At 35.1% G+C, this 15,552-nt stretch overlaps 1 protein-coding gene across 4 annotated transcripts in view; it reads right to left on the reverse strand.

Moving 5' to 3' along the window:
• MMRN1 (multimerin 1) overlaps positions 1–13,130 on the reverse strand; it is a 69,830-nt gene extending 56,700 nt beyond the window's left edge. For 2 of the 4 annotated variants that reach the window (XM_030313434.1, XM_030313431.1), the window contains exons 1-2: positions 12,859–13,130; positions 7,035–7,853 (exon numbers count right to left, since the gene is read on the reverse strand). In XM_030313434.1, coding sequence (XP_030169294.1) covers positions 7,035–7,609 — 575 coding nt within the window. In that variant the 5' untranslated portion in view covers positions 7,610–7,853; positions 12,859–13,130. Of the gene's footprint in view, positions 1–7,034; positions 7,854–11,537; positions 11,657–12,858 lie in introns of those variants that run through there. The other 2 variants (XM_030313433.1, XM_030313432.1) reach the window with 2 other exon arrangements.
• Positions 13,131–15,552: the final 2,422 nt, after the last annotated feature.

A 15,552-nucleotide genomic window follows, 5' to 3' on the forward strand; every position in this document is an offset into this window, starting at 1 on the left:
AGTCAGAGAGTTAGTAGGATTTTTTTTTATGAAGGGGATAGATATCTGTATATCTATTTACATATTTATATATCTTCCAATTTTGCCTTATATAGAGAGACATGGCTCCTTTTTCACTTCTTTAGTGACCTGATAAATTTATCTTAGTCACAATTATATATATATGTATATGTATATATATATGTATATATCTGTATATATAATTACGTATGTATATCGGGTCAAAATAATTTCCAGAAAGCCATTACAGAACATTATCATCATTTATATCCATTTCATATGATGAAGCTTAGCTCTTAGATTATATATCTATATATGCTGATATCTATTAGTAGATTATATATCTATATATACTGATATACAGATATATATATAGATATATATCTGTTCAAAATGTTTCTACAGTCTTAAAAATTATAACATAAATACTTCCCAAATGTTATTAAGTCTTTATTTTTTTTAATCGAACTATAACAAGAACACCATTATCAGATTATTAATATGAGAGGCTAGATTTTACATGAGAGCACCAGTCATCAATGAGAAAGTTCTCCAAAGGAAATGTACACAATATGAAAGAAGAAATAATAGAAATTGAAGGTAAGTATTTAGATTTAGTAAAAAGATTCTTTATATGTAAAACACACATGAATAAATCATTAAACTTTTATATTTAGTTTTGGCTATTAGTCTAAAGGTAAGTTCATCTAGATACTAATCTCCTTAAGAAAATAACTTATTTTCTTTTAAATATTTTTTTAATGTTTATTTATTTTTGAGACAGAGAGAGACAGAGCATGAACGGGGGAGGGTCAGAGAGAAAGGGAGACACAGAATCTGAAACAGGCTCCAGGCTCTGAGCAGTCAGCACAGAGCCTGACACGGGGCTTGAACTCACGGACCGTGAGATCGTGGCCTGAGCTGAAGTCGGACGCTTAACCGACTGAGCCACCCAGGCGCCCCGAAAATAACTTATTTTCAAACAAACAAAATGTATGTTTGTGATTCATTTTATTTTAGTGTAAGTACCTTTGTATAGTCCATCTTTTTCAAAATTCTACATAATATTTAAACTTGGATAGAAGTATTAGTTTTATTAGTTTTATTAAAATATCATGTAAAACAAATTTTGAAAGGCAATCGTACAAAGCTCAGATCATGGGGAATTTCTGATATTCTGATACCTCAATTTTCTGGTTAATTTAGGTTTTAAAAAGAAACTTTTCTTTATATGCCAATGTTTGCAATTAGAGCCTTTTGTCAGGCATCATCAGTTTGCCTTCCACAGTGGACACATTATGATAAATATAATTGAGTTTTTGATGATAGATTATGGTACAGGGCCTCGGAGTCACAAATTATTGTATATATACAATATTTTCAGTGTAAAATTGTAGGAGAATGAACTGAATATGTCCCCATTCCAGGGACTGTATATGGAGTTTGCTTTTTGATCCAACCTACTTTTTAACTTTGAAAGCTAATGATAGTAAATTTTTAAGAGATACATTGAATTAGAAATGTACAACATATATACATATATAAGTAACAATTCTTAAAAGTACTTAAATATAACCTTTTTTCATAAATTTGTTTTATTTTATCTCATTTTATTTTATTTTTTGTTTCTTTTCCCCACACTGCGACTTCAGGCCATTCAGGGACATTGTCAACTGTTTCTATTCCAGTAGGTGTCAGGCTCTCCCAGTGTGCACACCAGAAGGCCTCAGAAAAGGCAGGCAAACAGAAGCTATGATGCTTTATTCCATACTTAATCCAGTTGCTTTTGTAAACGGACTCTTGTAGCATTTCCTCTTAAATAATGTTTAAAATAATATTTTCGTACTGAAAAAACTAAAATGTGTGAAAATACAAAATTTCTCATTTAATCATCTAGACTATATAAGCAGTTGTTAAATTCCAGCATGTATAATTCGATATGTATTTATATATTCAGTAGTAATTTAGTGAGGAAAATATCAAAGAAATGATAAAAAGGAGATGATTAATTAGAAAAAATTAAGACAAAGAATATATTGAGTATCAGTTTTCACTGGCAGTAATCTAGGAGATGCATTAATTTCCCAAGGAACTTTAAAAAATATTCTTTAACATATGGTGTGTTTCTCTTGAGAATTTTACAGCTTTTGAGAATAATTTCCTTTGGATGCTGTTAGGTTGGATAATAAGTTTGCAAAATTCACACAACAGAAATTGAATGTTTGTGTCTCCCTCAAATTTATATGTTGAAATCCAAATGCCCAATATGATAATATTGGGACTGGGGCTGTTGGGCGATGACAGTGTCCTCTTGATGGGATTATTGCCCTTATTAAAGAGGCCCAAAATCGAAATCTGGAAACCCAGAAAAGGGCTCTCACTTGCTCATGCTGGCAACCTGATCTCAGACGCCCAGTTTTCAGAACTATGAGAAGTAAATTTCTGTTGTTTATAAACCACCCAGTCTGTGTTATTTTGGTATAGCAGTCTCAATGAACTGAGACAACATACAAATTTAATTGATCAGACTTTTCATATCCAGAACCTACTCGTAATTCAAAGAAATAAGCAGAAAGATGCATATTATGATAGAATTAATTTAATGGTTAGTTTTTGTAATTTTAAACATCACTTTTTAAAGTGTGGTGTTTAAAATTTTTATTTACAAGTGGTCTAGAGAAAGATTTGTAGAACTTACCATTTTAGACATTATTTAGAAATCATAATTCATTTAAAGTAAGCTACCTATTTGTACATCGAGCAAATTACATAGCTTATATAAAAAGAATAAAGTTCTAAAAGACACGTCATTAAACTCAGCAAATAAAATGTTCCTCTTGTTCAGTATTCAACTTTTTTTTCCTGTATGCCACCTTTCATTAACATTTTACCATATTTATGACCATTATGTATCCAAAATAAGATAAAATAACAAACAAAAAATGTAGAAAACTCTCTGACTAGCCCTGGTTTCTGCTTTATTCTCTCCTCCCTTTCAATAAAACAAACAAAAACACCCAAAAGCAAACAAACAAAAACAAAAAAACTCTCCTCAGTCAAGTGTCCATATTTCTATATTTTCCAGATTTATATCTCTAGTCTTAATCTCTGCCCTTAACTCAAAATCCATTCAATAATTAGCTATAGCACAGAGTTTTGTTGAGCTCTCTTTCTAGGTGCCTGGCACTGTTGTGGGCAGTAAATACAATAGTAGATAAGAAAGGCAAAGTTTCTATTTTCATGGGATGTATGTTCTTTTATGAAAAGATAGAGAATACATAACTGCCTACAGAAATTAACCAAGTCATTTCAGGTAAATGCCATGAAAAAAAATAAGGGTGAAAAAATAAGGATGGTAAATTTATACCAGATAATCAGAGTTCTCATTGAGGAGGGACGTTAAAGATGAAGTTGCAGGAGGAAAAAAAAATCTTTCTATACTGAAAGGAGAGCATTCTAGCACAAGCAAACAGGAAGTTTCCTTGAGATGCAAATTGACTTGAGAAGTTCAGTACCCACACAGGAGGCCAATGTGACTGGAAGAAATGATGTTGAATGAACCTGTAGTGTGCTGAAAGATGAGATCATAGAGATAGGGGGAGTATCAAGCAAGACCTTGTGGGCCATGGTGAGGATTTAGGAGTTTATTCTAAATGGAATGGAAAGCTACTGAGTAATCTTCAGCATGTGAGCAAAATGCTAAATATCACAGATTTTAAGACAGTATCTCTGAAATCAAGAACATATTTTAAAGTCATGGGGCACCTGGGTGGCTCAGTCAGTTGAGCATCCAGCTCTTGGTTTCAGCTCAGGTCATGATCCCAGGGTCATGGGATTAAGCCACTCATCAGGCTCTACACTGAGCATATGGGGCCTACTTAAGATTCTCTCTCTCCCTCTCTTTCCTTCTGCCCCCTCTCTAAAATAAAAAACAATAAAATAATAAAATAAAATAAAAGCAATGGTATCATTCAGTCACTATTGTAAGACAGTGGTTTTTGCCATTGCCTTGGAAATACCTTAACCAATTTCACTTACATTTTCATTTTCAGTATGCAAAAAAAAAAAAATATATATATATATATATGACATATATATGTTACATATATATATGACATATATATGACATATATATATATGATAAATAAACCTAAACATTCTAAGAAATAATGTCATACTATTCTTTCTTATTACTATGTAAAATAATGTGTCAAAAAGATGAAGTCTTACATCAAATGAAAGGCATTAACCCAAATTAAAAGTTTAAACACCTTAAATATACACAATGACATGTCAAATTTATTTATTTATTTATTTATTTATTTTAACGTTTTATTTATTTTTGAGACAGAGAGAGACAGAGCATGAACGGGGAAGGGGCAGAGAGAGAGGGAGACACAGAATCGGAAGCAGGCTCCAGGCTCTGAGCCATCAGCCTAGAGCCCGACGCAGGGCTCGAACTCACGGACCGCGAGATCGTGACCTGAGCTGAAGTCGGACGCTTAACCGACTGAGCCACCCAGGCACCCCCCCCTTTTTTTTTTAACATTTTATTTAGTCAAATTTATTTTTTAAAAAGTTATAGGATCCCTCACTTGTGTGGGACATGGATTACAGGAGGTGAGAGAGGTAACATGTGGACAAGGTAGCAGTGTGGGGGTAGATAATGGTTGCTAGCAAAGGATGGTGTAGTAAAGGTCGAGAGGGATTTAGGATATACTGGAGGAAGTACTAGGAAGACTTTGTGATAGGTTAGATAAAAGCTAGGAGGGAAAGAAAGATGTCAAGGAGGTATCAAGGGTTTCTAGTTATGGAACAAAGCATTTACTGAGATGGTGAAGATTCATGCACGTGTGTGCAGGAGTTGGGATTGTGGGAGATGGTAAGTAGGCAATCGATGTCTATCAATACCTCATTTCAATTTCACCTAATATCCTCCTTTCAGGGATGGCTTACTGGCCTTCAGAGTAGTCCATTCACTCTGTTACATATTCTCAAAGGCTTCATTTAGAATGTTTATCACCATTTGGATTCTCCATCAGCATTTGTGATTCACTGTTTTACCTCCCCATGTCCTTCCCACTGAACTGGAGACTCCGTGGGGGCAGAACAGGTGGGAGGTTTCGTTCACTATTTTACCCTCAGCACAAGCACACTGCTGAGTACGGTTTACGTTCTCAGCAAATATTTGCTTAATGCACAAATATGTTAATTCTAATTTCTTCTTTTTATCCTGCCTATTTCAAAGTGCTTGGTCACTGACCAACAACCACTCTGCCAGATAGGAAACCACAGCTTTGGTGTACCCAGGAGTTTCTACAGCACTAGGACAAGAGGAAGTACAAAATGAGACAAAAATGTGCCAGAAAAATCCTGTAGAAAGAGGTGGTATTCCTTTTACTTAGAATCACTATAAAATTGCAAGAGCAGTAAGGAAAAAACAAACAAACAAACAAACAAACAAACAAAAAACCCAAACACAATAACAACAAAAACCTAAAATGAATCAGCCAGATTTCATCATAGAGAAATAAGAATATGTCTTTGGGAAAGATTCTTCTTTATATTCACATATTAGTCTATAAATTTTACATTCAGTTTGTTAAATATTTATTGTGTACCTATTATAAGTCAGAGACTTTGCCAGCACTCAAAATACATCTCTGTAAGAAAGGAGATTGCAAAGTTCACTCTAATTGTAATATACTATTATAAGTGCAGTGATAGAAGAATTCAAGGAGAGCTCTCTCAAAGTTAGAAGGGCCACCTACCAGCCTGAGAGGGCTTCCTGAGAAGCCCTGAGAGGGCTATTACTATTGGGGGTAAAGGAAATAGATGGTGAGAAAAGAAGAAGATGTTATCCAAAGGGACAATCAGGGAACAAAGACAGGTTTAGGAAACAGCATATTGTGGACCCAAGAGCTACAAATTTTACTGGCCAGGAAGTCACAGAAGATGAGGCTGGGGAGGTAGGCAGAAGCCAGATCAAGGATGGCATTGTATGACCAACTGAGTAAGGATCTGGGCTTTATTCTGGAAGCAAAGGATAGCCTCTAAATGCTCAGAGGCATGGATATAAACTGGTCACTCTCATTTACCCACTTAGGAGAACAGACTGCACTGGCTGAAGAAGTATCATGTAGGGGTAGATGGCCATGTCGCTGCAGCCACCCAACCAGGGTTTGAATCTTTGCCCTAAGATTTACTTTTAGGTGACCTTGGTTAAATTTTTTAACTTCTCTGGAAAGAAAAAAATAACAGAATCTTCTTCATGGAGTTATGGTAGTGATTCAATGATAGGATATATATATATATATATATATATATGTGTGTGTGTGTGTGTGTGTATTCACTCAGAGCAGTACAGTAGGAACAAATGTCATAAAGTGTTTGCTATTATTATTTGCTGATCAAATGAAAATATGGAAGACATTATCAAGGCTTCTTTGCATCAGCATTGTGTCCATAAGGGATGGAACTGTTTTCTTTACTCTACTACCATTATCAATTACATAACATAAGGAGTAAGAAGGTTTGAACTTGATGGAAAGGATTAGCAAAAGAAAGCCTCAGGCTTTCTAGGACCCCGAGCTGTAGAATCTCGAAGTACAGTGGATACTTTTCTCTAGGAATAATTTAAGATTATTTTCACTGGAAAATCCATGGGATGAAGTTCTGTTCTGTTCACATCCCAACTGTATTGTTCTTTTTTCTTTCATGTGATGCGTGTAGTTCTGAGCACCACCAACATACCCTTGAGTTGAATTAACAATAACAACTAACAGTCACTGGAGTTACACTGTTAGTGAATAACTCCAGTAAAAGCCCCTTTATAAGTGACTCTGACCACTTCAATTAAAACAAAATTGCTGCATTTTTTTGTTCATCTTTTCTCCATTACATAAAGTAATGCTTGATTTACCTTATCTAATTGGAATGTGATTGAATTTTATCTTGACCATGAAAACATTTTCTGACAGTGAGACAGTGGGCTTTATAGTTAGGGAGAAGAAAAAAAAGAAAATGTTTCTTACTTTCCTCTAGTTGTTTCAAAGCTTGATTTTTGATTGTTGGTTTTCTGGCTTCCACTGCTGTCACCTCTGCTGAGGTACGTTTCCCGTGGGGATCGGTTTCCCACACCGCCTGCAACCGAGTCGGGAGAGATTGCCTGTTGGTTCGACTTTCTGGCAAAGCTCTGAAGAAATTTCAGTGTAGAGTTGGAAAGGACCACTGACTCTGCTCTTGGACTGAACTTGAGGCTAGGTTTGGTTGGGAGGGCAAGCGTCTGTAACTTCAGCACGCCTTCTGTCTTCCCTGTGGGTGTGAGAGTTTGGTTTCTTACACCCTCAGGAGGTGTGCCTGTCTCTGGGGGAGGCACTGTTGATTTTAGAAGACTATCTTCAGAGGTTCTTGTCTCAGGAATTGTGGCTATCTCAGCAGACGTGATCTGAGGGATCGGCAGCACTTTATTTAGAGGAATCGTAGCAGAGGCCATATTCTCCTGGGAGCTTGCATCCTCTGATGTAGTCCAAGTATACGTGGTGTTGGTAAGACCAAAGCCTCCAATCCATAAACTCGAAAGCAGGACAAATAGCCCTGCTCCCTTCATCTCAGTGGTCTGAAGGAAGAAAGCTCAGGTGAAATTAGGAGACACAGTCCTTCTAGTCTTTTCGACAGCCGCTCCACACTGAATCCACTTTCAGAGCTTTGCCAATTTGAGATATGTAGAGGAAATAGGTTTCTGTGTTTTGTAGTGGACTCAGGAAGTTTGATTTCCTGTTTCTGTAGATTTTGTGTGATCCGTGATCTCTGTAGGATGTGTCTATGGAGGTGGTGAAGGGTGTCTGACGAAGCTAAGGGTAAATGGGAAAACACAGGCAATTATTATCAGGAAAACCCATGAGAAAAACATGAAGTAAATTTCCTTTCCTAGGTCCACTCATGTTTCGTCTGTTGCTGATACTGAAGAGGAATTTTACAATGATGATGGGCAGCATGGAATTTTGTTTGGATAGGCTGAATCAAGGAACTTAACATTTTGTTCTACTACACAAGGACATTGAGAAAAAAAAAATTGTGACACTTCTTTTCCACTGTGCCCCATCCAGAGAATCACATTTTGTTCAAGTGCTTATATCCATGCACATACACAAACACAGACTCACTAACAGGGTCTCTGCCCTTTTATACATCAGAGGCTGAATTATGAAAAAAAAAATATAAATACCCCTATTCTTATAAATATGCTTCAGCCAAAGCATTACTTGAAGTTGCTCTTGAGGATAAGTAATAACAAAAAAGAAAAGTATAAATTATTGAATTATACAGATATACAAGGAACTCACTTTAAACTTTGCTCTCAAAAATTCTACCAGAACCAGTTAATGGAATGAATAATCAGAATTTTGGATAATAATGGATGAAGAAAAAGTGAAGTCACACAAAAATAAATTAAAATGGGATCATATATAATTTTTTTTTTTTACTTTGTGGTGCAAAAATATATTTGCTTCAGGTAATAGAGAACTAAATTGGTCTAATTTAGTATGGCTGTTTTCCTAGTAGAAATGCTTCATGGGATTTATGATTTCATTACTACAGTAAATCTCTGATTCTCAGGCTTCAGTTAAGCTCTCTCATCTGTAAAAAGTTCCACAGCAGACCCATTGGACATATAAATAATATAACAGTTCATCCATTCATTCATTCTTTCAGTAATTACCCAAACCTTCAGTCAGCTTCACAGCAAGGTGCTCTCTTAGGTGCTGAGATTATAAAGCAAGAATATTCTTGGCTCTCTATTTGCTTATGGTTTATTCTATTATCTGAAGGCCAGATATATGTGTAATTAATCTTTCTGCCAATTTTTGTGCCAGGCATTATGTTCTTGCTGAATATTCAGCCATAGAATTATTTTTCTTTCAGAATTGGATAACCAGAAACCTTGTGCCTGTTGGGTTATGTAGTATTGTAGATGCACACTACTGTCCCAAATCCTGGATACAGAACACCAGGATTTCAAAGAAGGTCTAATTTGCTCTGAACTACTACCTACTTGGCCTTAATACTTTTTTCCCCTTAATTTTTGTCACTCACTTCTGCAAGTATATTAACATATTAGAGATATATAATATGAGATTATTTAAACTGAGACACATAGTAATCAGTATCAACTCTAATTAACTTTGATATGAAGTACAAAGCATCTGTTTCTTAGATATACCACAGAATAATCCCACAAGCCTTGCATTAGTAAAAGAGAAAATAGGTGCAGCACAGACATTCCAGACAGCAATTCGTCACTAAACAGAGCAATGAAACTGCATAATTTTCACAACACAAACATGGTTTTCAGTACTAAAAAAAAAAGACATTACAGCATCTTTATCTGTAAAATATACAAACGACCTGGGGCTTAGAGCAGACTAGTAATTCTGAAAAGCCCAAGTAAAATTTTTCTTATAGTGTAAAATTTTAAATCCATTTTCTTAGATTTAGTAAAAGTAGATGAACAGACTTTCCTGAAAGTATAAGAAACAACCAGAATAATGGCACACATAGATTAGTTTGTTTCTATGGTTTGTGAAAAACATCTTGATCCTGTTCAGGACAAGTGAACTTTAGTGGTAAAGGGTCACTCACTGGATCTATAACTGGTAACAAATAGCTCTCAAATGGTAATAAAAACTGTACTGAGCTAAGCAATTCATTTTGCTCTTGTAAGGTATTGACCAATAACGACTTTTGGTTACCCCCATCCTAGCTTACAAATGACCTTGTGATCAAAAGGCTAAAGGTTCTGTATCTCATTATCAGTTCACCAAGGCATCTTTTGATGTAACCCCCCAGAGAATCCCAAGCTCATTTGAAGGTTTTAGATGTATGGATCATCCCTTAATTGGAGACATAAAATATCTGTACTCCAGAAACTGTCAGAGGCCTAACCTCAAATTTTGCTTCCTAAGACTTGTTAAAACTTATCAAATAACAATTAAGAAAAATAATATTCCTGTGATTGCTGCCTAAAGGCTACTCCATCCATTCTTCTAGTTACTTGAAATACTATCTGTGGATTAAACTATACCATCAGAGTTTTATATACATATATCCCATCATTGTGCTACACCCTTCATTGCCCACTAGATTGTTTATATTATGGTTTACCCTATTACCATTTATTCACTTTAAGTAGTTTTATAAGAAAGAAACTAAGAAACTCATCATATTATGTGCTATCAGGAGGTTTTTATGTCATTTTTCATTGTATCATAAACATAGGATTGAATTACATATCTCAAAATGAGTTCTCTCTAGGTAATGAGATAATGGATTAATTGTATTTTTCCCTTATAATATGCATGAATCAATTTTCTAATCACTAGAAAAAAAGATTAATAAGTTGAAATAAACATATAAGTGAGTTAAAAGAGAATCTTAGATTAAGGATTTCATTGTTTATAGATGGTGCTATCTATTATTTAAAGCCACATTTATGACTGTGAAAGTATTATCTGTGTAGAATAACTTCCACTAGATTAGTAGGATTTCATAGCAGCTTCTTTATTTCCTTTTAACACGAGAAATTCTTATTTTTAAAAATAGTTTAAAACATTTAAAATAATATTTCATTATCACCCTCCTCCATAAATTGTCACTGTCAAAAAATAATTACAGAAAACAAAGTTCTAAGCATTTTTCAATTTTATGTTGCTTGAAAGTATTGGAAAACTGTTGAATGTATATATAGACAAAGGGAATTATAACCATACAGTAATAGGGCTAGGGGAAGGAGAAAAATAGATTTAAGTGAGATTTTGATAAAGCAAACAGTTAAATTTGGCATATTATTTAATTCTCCCAGGTAAGTATTCTACCCTCATTTTGCTGATAAAAAATTAAGTTGAAAGAAGTTAAATAATTTCAAGGGGTAACACACTGTTAATTGACAGAACAGATAATTTTATATTATTCTGATTCTTTCCACCATCTAATAATACACTCCCAAAAAGAATTGATAACTTCTAAATTCACAGAAATTTAAGGAAAAGAATTGTCATATTGTCTTAAATTCATTTTTTTCCAGTGGTTTTTAACTTCCTTATTTGTTGCTTTATCTCACAGCTAAAACATACGTTGAGGCACACTAATGAGTTAATGATTTCTATTAGTTTGAATTTATGGAATTAGAGGGGAAGATCTGTATTTTTATAAGTTTGCTTTTAGTGTAATCTTTTCTGATTTTTTTTTCCTCTTTGGTTGGGTGCCTTCTTCAATTTCTGTACAGTATTGTAAGGGATGACAGTGTCTTATTTTTGACAGCCCAATAATAATTTTCTTTCATTTGTTAAATGGAACCTCCAGGACAGCACAAGACTGCTATATCCTCAGCATCTAGAACAGTGTTTGGTGAGCATTCAATAAATATTTGTTGAATAAACAAATGAGTGGTTGAAACTGTGAATGTACTGAGTATATTCCAACTCATAGCCACACACACACACACACACACACAATCTAAATAAACATAATATACTTACTGAATACAGCTTCAGAAGCCTCCTAGAATATCCATCCCTTCAGCCAGATTGTCTCTTGTAAATCTTTCCTAAATAAATTTTAGGAAACCCACTGTTTTAAACTCACCTGTTTTCAAAATACATTTTAGATAGTTTATTTTGAAGCCATAATCAAAGCAAAGACTAACAGCTATGTAATAAGGATCATGAAGCAGTAAGAATGCCAGAGAAAAAAACAAGGTATCAAACAAATTAAAATTAAGAACAAAATGTAGGTCTTAGTGGGCTGGTAGGAAAGAGAATATGGAAGTATAGTGAATTATGTAATTCTTAATATTAAGTGAGAGAAGCATATTAGTTTCTCAGGAAACAAAAATACAACATAGCTTGTCTTAATGTTAAATTTTTAGTTTTAAAATTAAGAACATTAAGAACACATTGATAAGACAAGACAAAATATCCCTTATTAGTGAATGTATATTGATAGTTTGTAAAATTATCCTAGTGTGTAATTTATATTTCCCATTTAAATAAAACAGTACACTTCAAATGAAAGAGATAAATTTAAAATTCTTTAAGACCAATTTCTTTTGAAAATTCTGGAAATAATAATATGTCACTTCCCAATTTATGTCTGGCTATTGAGTGACTTCTCCAGGAAATATGGAATACATACAATTTACCCTTATTCCTCCCGCCAAGTACATATTAAAATCCAGGACACTATATGTAAAACAAATATAAGAAGACTCTGAAAGGTGGAGAAAAAAAGGCAGACTGGCTAGGAGGACCCAAGGAAGAACACAGGATTGAGTTCTATGGATTTTCCTTTTTTCTCACCTTCCAGTGCTGGAGAATTTAGCAAACTAGAAACACCAATGGCACAAACAATAAAAGTTGCGAGAAAGGCCAAAAGAACTAAAAAAATGGTCAGCTTAGAAAGACAGGAATCTATTTAGACAAAAACTTCACTATTCCCACCAACCACTACAGAAAAAAAATGTGATACTATCCCCACACTTGCCAGCAAAGGCTGAATGGAGAGCCTTAGATTTCTACCCTCATAAAATTGTAACAAGGTGTCAGCCCCCATTCTCCCCCGGTGTCAGAAAAGGCCAATAGGGAAGCCAGAAATTTCATTATCAAGAGAGCTCCACTCACTGTGATAACCTTCCAAAGGCTGGGGAAAGGGCAAGAGAACTTAAAGACATAATGACTTTGAGTCATGCCAGGTCTTCACCGAGTACACTTCAATGGTCCCCCGAAGGCTGGAGACAAGGAAAAGTTTGAAGAAATTGGTGTAGAAATTCACAGATAGGTCTGGAAAAATAAGAGAACTCACCAGAAATTTTTAAGAAATGGTTTCTTACTGTGATTTTGGAGGTCTTCCCTAGTGTTTTAATCTTCCTCTTCACTCCACTGATGAGGGAGAATTCCCACCCTAGGGTTATGGGGATACTGAACATGTGATACTTGCCACTGGATGAATGAGACTGGCAGCAGTTCATACATATATTCACACTGGGGAGGACATCTCATACCACACTGGTCGCACAGAGGTAGCATGTAGGAACAGAGTGAACAACCCGGGGCTACATGAAGCAGGCTTTGTAATAACGAGAGGGTGGGCTGCCTCCTGGCTCCCATGGGAGGATGCAATTGACTTGTTTAAATAATTCTACGGGCTGCCAGGGAATCGAAACCCATGACTTAGAGACAAGGAGGAACTGAGCCTGGTCCCTTTGATAAGGAGGACTGTTTGACTAAGGGACCTTATCCACCAGAGCAGAGTGTGGAAGGCAACTTGTGGTTAGGCCATCTAAGCCTTCTGGGTTTCACATGTCAAGGCAGCACATAATATTGCACTTTAATGTTAGATCTTATGCTGCACAAAGTTCAGAGAGCCTTTTTCTGTGTGGTAAAGGATAAGAGCTCTCTGGAGTTTTGCCTGTACTCAGAAAACTTTGTTGGAAGGAAAATCCTGATCATGCTGTTGAAGTATTTTAAGACTGTGTTGACTTAAAACTAATAAGAGATGAAACAATGTTAGTGTAGATTAGACCCAGCTCAACTACAAGTTGGTGTGACTCAGCCCCCACACTCAAGGTCTGACAGGAGTAAGGGTATGCTCTCCTCTGAGGCAAAGTTTATCTACTATAGCTCTTTTACACATAATGCTTCTAAAAAATTATGAGACAAATGAAGGAAGAAGAAAATGTGACCATCAAGAAAGAAAACATCAGGGGAGCCTGGGTGCCTCAGACATTTAAGCGATGGCTCTTGATTTCAGCTCAGGTCAGGATCTCACAGTTTGTGCGATTCAGCCCCTCATCGGGCTCTGCGCTGAGACCATGGAGTCGCTTAGGATTCTCTCTCTCTCTCTCTCTCTCTCTGTCTCTCTCTCTCCCCCTCCCCTGCTAATGCTCTCTCAGTCACTCTCTCAAAATAAATAAATAAGCATTTAAAAAAAGGAAAACAGCAACAGAAAAAGATTCAGGAAAGTCTGAGATATTAGGTATATTAGAAAGACAATTTAACATAACTATGACAGAATACAGTAGAGAATGTGGGCAACCCATCTGACCACAAAAAAACTTTCAGCAGAGAAAAAAAACTATTAAAAAATTAAATAGAAATGCTAGATATAAAAAGTATGATATCAGAAATAAAGAACTCATTTGATAAGCTTAATAGCACAGTGGAAATATCAAAGAAAACAAAACAATCAGCTAATTTGAAGTCAGGTAAAAAAAAAAATCAAATGGATGGGGCGCCTGGGTGGCGCAGTCGGTTAAGTGTCCGACTTCAGCCAGGTCACGATCTCGCGGTCCGGGAGTTCGAGCCCCGCGTCGGGCTCTGGGCTGATGGCTCAGAGCCTGGAGCCTGTTTCCGATTCTGTGTCTCCCTCTCTCTCTGCCCCTCTCCCGTTCATGCTCTCTCTCTGTCCCAAAAATAAATAAACGTTGAAAAAAAAATTAAAAAAAAAAATCAAATGGAAACATGAAAAACGTAAGTGTGTAGAGAACAGGAAGGAATAGTGTCTAAGGTCTGTGGGACATCTTCATACAGTAGACATACATATAATCTGAGTAAATAAAGATGAAAATAAAGGAGAAAGATTAGGACCAAAGAGAAAATTTTAAAGATAATAGACAAAAATTTTCCAAAATTGATAAATGACATCAATCCAAACACTCAAGAAGTTCAGAAAACTCCCAGAAGGAAATTATGCCTAGGCATATTGCAGTAAAATCCTGAAACACCAAAGTAAAAAGAAAATATTGAAAGCATTCAACAATTAAAAAAAAAAAAAACAATTGTATTACAAAAAGGTTAGAACAATTAATGTTGACTTTTCATTGCAGTTAATGCAAGATGACAATAAAATGACTTTTTTAAAGTATTCAAAGGAAAAACTGACCCGTTAATTTAGAATTATATATCTAGTAAAAATGTCTTTCATAGTAAAGGGGAAATAAAGACATCTTCCTCAGGCAAAATCTGTAAGAATTTGTCTCCAGAAGACCTGCATACCAATCCACTGACAATTTAAGTGAAATGGATGTATTCTTTTAAAAAAATTACTAAAAGTGATAGAAAGAGACATAGAAATCTAAAAAGCCCCATTCATAATGAAAACTTTTCAACAAAGAAAACTCCAGGCCCAAATGGCTTTCCTTGAAAATTCTATCAAAAATCTAAGGAAGAAATATCACAAGTCTTCATGAACTTTGATTAAAAAAAAAAAAAAGAAGAGAAAATAATATATCACAGCTCAATTTATGAGGCCAGAAAAACATGAATATCAAATATTACAAAACCAAATATTTCAAGAAAAATAAAACCACAGACCACTATCCTTCACAGAAATGAAAACAAATACTCTAACTAAACAGCACTATGTAAAAGCTAATATATCATAACCACAAGGGGATTATTCTAAGAATTCAAGGTTGGTTTACATTTGGAAATCAAGCAATGTAATTCTAAAAACAAAAGAAAATAAATTAATGTTTAAAAAGTATGTGTATGTTTC

This window comes from Lynx canadensis, chromosome B1, assembly GCF_007474595.2.
Source record: "Lynx canadensis isolate LIC74 chromosome B1, mLynCan4.pri.v2, whole genome shotgun sequence".
Taxonomy (NCBI): domain Eukaryota; kingdom Metazoa; phylum Chordata; class Mammalia; order Carnivora; family Felidae; genus Lynx; species Lynx canadensis.